This window comes from Dermacentor albipictus, chromosome 9, assembly GCF_038994185.2.
Source record: "Dermacentor albipictus isolate Rhodes 1998 colony chromosome 9, USDA_Dalb.pri_finalv2, whole genome shotgun sequence".
Classification (NCBI taxonomy): Eukaryota; Metazoa; Arthropoda; class Arachnida; order Ixodida; family Ixodidae; genus Dermacentor; species Dermacentor albipictus.
The window spans coordinates 129,411,072-129,418,976 of NC_091829.1; the positions used below are offsets into that span (position 1 = coordinate 129,411,072).

Sequence of the window (7,905 nt, forward strand, 5' to 3'; positions counted from 1 at the left end):
TACGTAGTTACTGTATATGGCCACAGAATGAGTGAGAGGATGACTTGCTGCTAGCAGGCTTTCTAAATGCAGCGCGAGGAGGTCGGGGCAACGAACACACATAGACGGGACGGGTGCAGATAGACAGATGGTAACTGGTCTTGGAAGACGGTATGAATACATGAAGTCGCCCAAAGCTGGATTTTGATTTACTGCTAGCTCCTTCATGTTAGCACGCTGAATGGAAGGTGCATGTTTATCTCCCACCCTTGATGCCAGTTTCGTCGCAAAGCACCATGAATTTTCTATTCGCACATGTGTTGTGAAACAGCCTGCATGCAGCTACTATAACACAGTGCAAGTTTAAAGTATGCATGTGTTGGAAAGCTGGGGCACGCCAGGACGCTGCACTCCCCCTTCTCTCGCGGACAGAGAGAAACGGACCATCCGGTTACGAGTAGCATGCATATGCTGCGCTGATGAAGTTCACTACACATGCTACAAGAGCCGGGAAACTTTTCCCCCGTTTAAACCGTCTGCGTAGATTGCCGATAGATTTGGGGCAGCACACAAAGAGCGCATCCCCGCTTACGTTCCACGAGGAGGCATGCAAGAACATAACACTACAGTTGTTTGCCCGGAAATGAACGTACTGAATCGCTGAATGCACCACCAGTTCAACCTACCTACCTGCCTATTTTTGTCCTTTTTAATTAAAGAGTAATCTAAAGTGAATGCATATGGAGTGAATGAATATGGATTTACGAGAAATAATCGGCAATAATACGAGCACAGGTTCTAAATCCACTGGAATCTTGTACTGCGGTCTGTGGCCGTCCATTCGGCAATGTTGGTCCAGGCTGGTGAACACTGGGTGCAGTGAGGGGCTGTACATAGGGAGGGCATGGGTCACGCAGAATTCTGCTGAGGTTGTGAAGCGCCGCACATGCAGTGATAACTACAAGTGTAGTGTTTGTTTGAACTTGCAGCGTCATCTGAAGGCATGGAAACCTCCTCTTCCATATGCCGAACACACGTTCCACACTGTTTCGTGTTTTTGCTTGTGACTTGTTGTACCTGAAAAAAATAGCTGCATTATTTTTCTTTGCCGTGAAAACATTAACAGAAAGAGAGGCGATCAATTGCTCTTGATGTAATATGAACAGTGCTTTGTCTTTCTTTGTTTGATGCATTTTGCCTTTCGGCGATGAGCTCTTGAAATGAATTGCGGGAACATTATTGAAAATGAGCAAATAAAAAGTGTTTCAATTCTGTGTTGGCTTTTGTCTAGTCTTGCATGTTCAAATATGTTGCTTTGCATGCAAGAAGCTTTTCGACCATTTTTGCAGGACACTTTCTTCTTGAAAATAATTCTGATAATCTGCAGCACTGCCTGATAGAAATTAGCTAGCTTGCCTGTACTCTGGGCTGCCTTGGTCAAGATCCTTGAGTGGAGTCATGAGGTATGGCCTGCAGGCATAGCCCATATCTCCGAGAAGAATCCCGGGGACGACACCAGTCTTGTAGAGCACTCTTGCACGGCTGCTGTCGAAAATTCTGCTATCATGGGCAGACCCTGGCCAGCTGGCCACTACATCATAAAATTGTAGGTCAGGGCCCGTGATGCCCTGCAAAACAGCAACTTTCATTAATAAGAGGAAGCTTTAGCTCGGGTGCTCCTATCTAAATACATGTAAAAGGAGAATTCGTTTTTCTCGGCAACCACTGCACCAAATTTGACTGGGTTTGCTGCATTTAAAAGAAAAACTTAAAATCTAGTGACTGTTGGTTTCGAATTTTTGAGTTAGGTCGTCAATATTTTATAAAAAATTGATAAAATTGCAAATTTTCAGAAAACGAAACTATCAAGTTTACAACTCTGTAACTCAATAAGAAAAAATGATATCGCAATTCTGTGAATTGTATCTGATAGCACATCTAAAGCGGACAAAATTGATATGTTACACATGAACCTTAAAAATGTATTAATATGTAATTACAACTTTTACAGAACCCTCGTAAACAATGTAACAAATTCACCTAAGATGTAAAATGGCATATAATATTTGTCCGCTTTGAATTATCTAATGGATGCCGTTTACAGAACCGCGATATCTGTTCTTGATGCAGAGCTATTAGTTTGTAAACGTCATGCTTCTATTTTTTTCAAACTTCTGAATTTTTGAAAATCTTTCCAACAAAATTCATGCCCTAAATCAATATTCTGCTTCCAACAGTCACTAGAATTTATCTTACTCTCTCAAATGCAACAAATTTCATCAAAATCGGTCCAGGGGTTATCTCAGAAAAACGTTTTTGCGTTTTTACATGTATTTGAATAGGCCGCGTCGGAGTTGGGCCCGAGCTAAAGCTTCCTCATAAGGGCGGTAGGTATCCAAAATGTACTTGCACATAGAGAAAATTCTGTACAGGTAAGCATTTTATGGTGGCGTCACATTCATAACCGACAGACTGGTTGACTTTTTTTGTCATTAGTTAAGTATGAGCATTACTGTAAAGCCCCACAGTAATGGTTATATTGATTGTGCAAAATGCGCGAATACACTTGTTGAAACCAGAGTGGTAAAACAAAAGCGGGTGCTCGATACGAATTTCTGAGTCGTCCCGGCCCAAGTACATTAGCTTAACAACGTGCTAAATTTCAGGTTTTGCGAACCGCTTCTAACGCGCTTGGTGATCCGAAGAGCCGAGTCGTCGTGTGATTTGCGGTACGTGCGAGCGTGAATAATTAACGAACGCGTTCAGCGTGAATAATTAACGAACGCGTGCATATGCTTCCCCAAATTTCATGACGCAATCTTCGCCGCATAACAGCACTGTATTCCGACAAAGTTGACTTTAGCAATTATATGTACCCTTGCCGAATTTTCAGGCGTGCTTGTTCTCATTACGTTCCGTTACATTGGGGTTAATAACCTACTGATATTTTTTATGTCCCTAAAAATACACACACAATCGAGATTATACTGGGTGAAAACATAAAGGGTTATATACTGGCGGCGCTGTGATTTCATCGGAACGACGCTGAGGAAAACGTTGCCGGTTCAAAGTGCTGGTCACGGCACTTGCATTTTAATGAGGGGCAAAACGTTGGTGCAGATTCGGGTTAGCAAATTCGAAACATCGACAACTGTCGTTGCACTGGCGGTGTGAAACCACGTCGTAAATGATTCTGGTGGTTTACTTGGTGTTACGTCTGTTACATACAGAGTCGTACTACCAGTGGCATTCTGTACCGCTTCTGTTTGCCTTACGGTATTTGAAATGGGCACTCACCTGAACATTTATCGAAAAGTATCCTTTTCGGTTGCGATAAACCTCGGCGTGGTCACCACCAGGGCTCTTAATCGGCACATGGGTGCAGTCAATGCACCCGCTGACACCGGGAAACTTTCCTAACTTATAAAATTCGCTCATCACACCGCTCACTTCTGAAGCGGCAGGGAACTTCACAAGCGCGGTGAACAGGCTTCTCGCGATCATGGTGGATACGCGCTCGATGACCCGGGAGACCGTCGGCTGCGAAACATTTACAAGGTCCCCGGTCACAATTTGAAATGTGCCTGCTCCATAGAACCGCAGTGTTATAAGGAGCTGCAGGAGAGGCGGCACAGGGAACCCACGTCCGTCGGTGCGTTCCCGCAGAGGCAGCATTGCGAGCAGCTGCTGCACGGCACTTTTGCTGAAGCGGAATCGGCACAAAAACTCGTCGTCGTTGTAAAGCTCCATCGGATTTAAACGATCCCTGACTACTCTACGCGGCGGCGATGCGTATTCTAAGGCTGCTCCAGTCGATATTTCTTCGTGGCGATCCAGGCAGCCCACAAACTCCTCGAAGTCGTCCATCGCCGCCATTTTGTTTGTATACAAGGGAGCGTTAAGGTAGGTCAGAGGCTACCTTAACCGAGCCTTACTTATCACGACCATAAGTACGAGAAAAGTTCTGCGATAAGTACAAGGTTGGTTCTTGAAACGCGTTAAGGGCTGTTCACTGACTTAAGTCATAAGCATAAGTATAAGTTTGGTTTGTGAATATGGTGGTAAGTCACTCAGGTAGCCACACTTTACAGGCTCTACAGTGATCATTTGCATCATCTGAAGTACCCTGTGCATTTGAATAAAGTGATTGTTTGCTCGTAATGCTCAGTTTGGGTTTTATTGCGAAAACAATACTATGCCAGGTCTACCCGCTCGTCGCGTATGCCGTGCCCTCCCCCCCCACCCCCCCCCGGATCCGGCGTGGCGCTTAGCAGGTCATGTGACGTCAGCTCTCGCCGTTGCTATGACGACGCCTGACGTCAGATTGCACCCCGCCGCAGCTAGAAGGGAGCAGCTCTTCGCGTGTGCCGCGACCCCCGAGCCGGCGCCGCGTCTAAGGGCCCGTACATGGTCGCTCCGCACGTCCGTTCCGCCCTCGTCCGGTCGCGTGCGGATAGCTCTCTACAGGTGAGCGAGGAGCGGACGCAAGTTTCCCGTCCGGCCGCCTGCTCGTCTCTCATTGGCTGGTCCGAGGCGGATAGTTCGGCTGTCGTCACAGCAAACATGGCGCGTGCTCGAAGCGAAGCGAAGCGGGGACGCAAGGCCTAGGCTACAGCCGCGTCAGAAACAGTCTATTTTTTTCTCCTTTTTGTGATTTTTACCAGAGATATGTGGCACCCACGGAGATAGTCATAGGAAGAAGCAAGCCGGTGTTCGCTTCCAGACCTCATCAGTGCGTGCGATCGCCAACAGAAACAGACGGAGCGCAGGAAGTGTGTGTTGTGTTTACGAGAGCGTCGGAAGAAATATTTGCCGTCGACTTCGTGATTTCTTGTGCCATGCTTCGCGTGTGCGTCGCAGACAAGAACTCCATCACATACACGTGCATTCTGAGCAGCACACACGTTCAAGGCGTGGCGAAATAAGTAGCGGCCGATTGGCGCACCCAGCGTACACGTTTGGTTTCTGCTCTGTGTATGCGGATCGTTGCCGCGGTGTGGTGAACGCCAGCCCTTCGCAACTTACCAAAAGTAACGATACAATCAGTAGGGATAAGTTTTTATCGCCTAGTTATCGCTGCCATTCTGCGTGTGCTATACTGCGTATGAGCCGTTTTGCCGGCTGCGATGCGCCGTGGTGACCGCGACGTTCGAGCTGTGCTCTTGCCGTTATGAAATGCGTTTGCGAGCTACAAATCGTGATATATATGTGCGATGTGCTGCAGCGTTACTGGGTGTAGAAGTGGTCGTACTACGCGATGTTCGTGTGCTCAGAAGTGAGCTGAGCATAAGTGTTGCCGATTGCGTTTTCTTATGTAGTAGCCCGATAGAGAAGCCCTATCACACCGGCCTTTTCTGCTTCGTACATCTATCGTTTGTTTCAAAAGTTGTTACTGCATGGCTAAAGATGCTTCTATCGGTGGGGGGAAATTAGGGAAGAACATTATAATTGTATACGTCAAGACGTTCAGCGCTGTCGTGAAATGTGGACGCGCCTGAGAGCACTAATGTCATGAATGCAACTAAAATTTCCCGAGACAGTATTAAGAGAACGGTTAAAAAAGAAAACATATGAGAAGGTAAGCACAGCAGCTTGTGAACCCGCTCCTATAATACCTCGATCCGCGTCTGTTTGTAAATGTATGTTTTCTTGCGTTTGTCAATTTTTTTTCTATTTCCCAGATTTCTTTACGTTGGAGTTTTTCTTAGTTCTCGCATTTGTGTGTGAATACGTGCCTGTTTCCATGCGTGCTTGCGCTTACCATTATTTCTGTCCTTTTATATTATATTAGCATTTGCTTTTTCTAGTTTTCTTCCAGGAAAGTCATTACACATTTTCATAAACCAATCTCATTCAAAGCACTAACTCATGTAAACGGCAGGGCAGGCCTCTTCCATCTCATTAAAACCTTTCTCACTGGTCTACCTCATCTTCTCAATCTGCCTACTCGCTGTGTTTTCTGTCCTTGCTTCCTGTGTTGTTGCTGCAGTGTGATTAACCAACTTGCTCAAAACAGATTTTCATCGCCTATGAAAACAGAAAGGTTTAGAGATAGATTTTCTTAAAAGCGTCATGGGGGTTGCACAGCAACTTAGCCTCTTACCTCTGTTCATGTTTATGCATCAGTGCATGTGGCAGCTCGCCAGAAGTGCACATGAAAGGGTGCCATATTGTGAAACTACACCTCGCTATGCTGTTGCATTTTTCATGCAATCAGTCTTAGTAAACGGATGGTTTCGCTGCCCATCACATATGACGGCAAAAAATTTCAACACGAATAACATTGCGCAGTGGGGTGTCATTTCCTGTCTGATGCTTTCGTCGTTGCAAAGACATTTTATGTAAATGGAGCCCAGCAAAGCAGTGCACTGATAGCTTCTGCAACTTTCACCATTTATTACTTCACAAATGTCATTGTTTGAACCTGGCCGTCGATCGCTATGCCGATGGCTTGTGAATTAAATAATTGCGTCAATAAAACACATTCAACTTCACTCAGAATTTTTTAGTACAAACAATGCTAGCAAAGCTATTCAGGGTGAATAATTGTGCTTACATTGGTGTTACTTGCCGTCAGATAAACAAATACAACAATGGCTGCGACATGACTGTGATTTGACGTGCAGACTGCTAATGGTGCATTTCAAGCGTGCCCTCGACTACTGCTATTAATAGTTGCCCGACTGAGTATTTTGGGCCTAACTAAGCGAATGATGTTTGATAATTGTTCTCCTATTCGCATTACTTGCCTTGGCCAGGTAACCAAAATAAACAATGCCACCACATGATTGTGTGTTTGCATGCAAGCTGCCAACAGTCGCTGTCATTTTCGCGTTGACTGCTGCCATTTCACCAACAGTGGCGACGACTTCACTGCGCTTTGACGTGCAGACTGCTAATGGTGCCTTTCAAGCGTGCCCTCGACTACTGCTGTTAATAGTTACCCGACTGAGTATTTTGGGCCTAACTAAGCGAATGATGTTTGATAATTGTTCTCCTATTCGCATTACTTGCCTTGGCCAGGTAACCGAAATAAACAATGCCACCACATGATTGTGTGTTTGCATGCAAGCTGCCAACAGTGGCTGTCATTTTCGCATTGAGTGCTGCCGTTTCACCAACAGTGGCGACGACTTGACTGCGCTTTGACGTGCAGACTGCTAATGGTGCCTTTCAAGCATGCCCTCGACTACTGCTATTAATAGTTACTCGACTGAGTATTTTGGGCCTTACTAAGCTAATGATGTTTGATAATTGTTCTCCTATTCGCATTACTTGCCTGGGCCAGGTAACCAAAATAAACAATGCCACCACATGAATGTCTGTTTGCATGCAAGCTGCCAACAGTGGCTGTCATTTTCGCATTGTGTGCATTGAGTGCTGCATTGCGCACAAGTGGGAACACTTGTGCTATCACAAACGAAAACAAGTAGAACAGTACCACCGTCTCAGCTGGTTTGTTGTGATTACCTTGCCTGTAAGTTTCTTGTTTATATTGGATAGGCTTCCTACTTCGTACAAATAGCTTGTATACATATTTGACCTGCACCGCAAAGAGCTGATGTGACAAAAAAATGTGTACACCTTAGGGTTATGTTGCTTTTCATGGTGTCTCAGTTTACTTAATACAGTTTTGAATTTACAGATTGCTTCACATGTTTATAGCTAAAAACCACTGAAAACTACTTGCATTGTGACTGCGAGGTCACAACACGAGGATTTATGTGGTATCCTTCCTGTTCATCGGTGTGTCCTTGCACTATAAATGTAAAACGTCACACCTGCAAACCTGAGCATCCACCCTTACATTTCAAACACTTTTTTGAATGCTCGGCAGTTATGCTGACAAGCACATTGTAACAGCAAATCTACACCACCTTAATTTATGTGCGATGTAAAGGGTTGTTTGTGCATATCCAAGCTGTT

The 7,905-nt window shown here is 45.3% G+C and overlaps 1 protein-coding gene across 1 annotated transcript; it reads right to left on the reverse strand.

The window, feature by feature from the left end:
* Positions 1-506: 506 nt before the first annotated feature.
* On the reverse strand, positions 507-3,717 carry LOC139049800 (putative nuclease HARBI1). Its single transcript, XM_070525600.1, has 4 exons — positions 3,277-3,717; positions 1,396-1,607; positions 873-1,056; positions 507-515 (listed from the first exon to the last, which is right to left on the reverse strand). Exons 1-4 carry the CDS (start codon positions 3,652-3,654, stop codon positions 507-509), a joined length of 783 nt encoding a protein of 260 aa, XP_070381701.1. The 5' UTR covers positions 3,655-3,717.
* Between the last annotated feature and the right edge of the window lie 4,188 nt (positions 3,718-7,905).

What these genes read in the sequence shown, in the direction of transcription:
- LOC139049800 (XM_070525600.1), bottom strand. Translation starts at nt 3,654, where the DNA reads ATGCTGCCTCTGCGGGAACGCACCGACGGACGTGGGTTCCCTGTGCCG. An exon ending in ACTTTTCGATAAATGTTCAG is followed by an intron (nt 1,608 to 3,276) that starts GTGAGTGCCCAT and finishes GCTGTTTTGCAG; the next exon opens with GGCATCACGGGCCCTGACCT. An exon ending in CAAGGCAGCCCAGAGTACAG is followed by an intron (nt 1,057 to 1,395) that starts GCAAGCTAGCTA and finishes TATTTTTTTCAG; the next exon opens with GTACAACAAGTCACAAGCAA.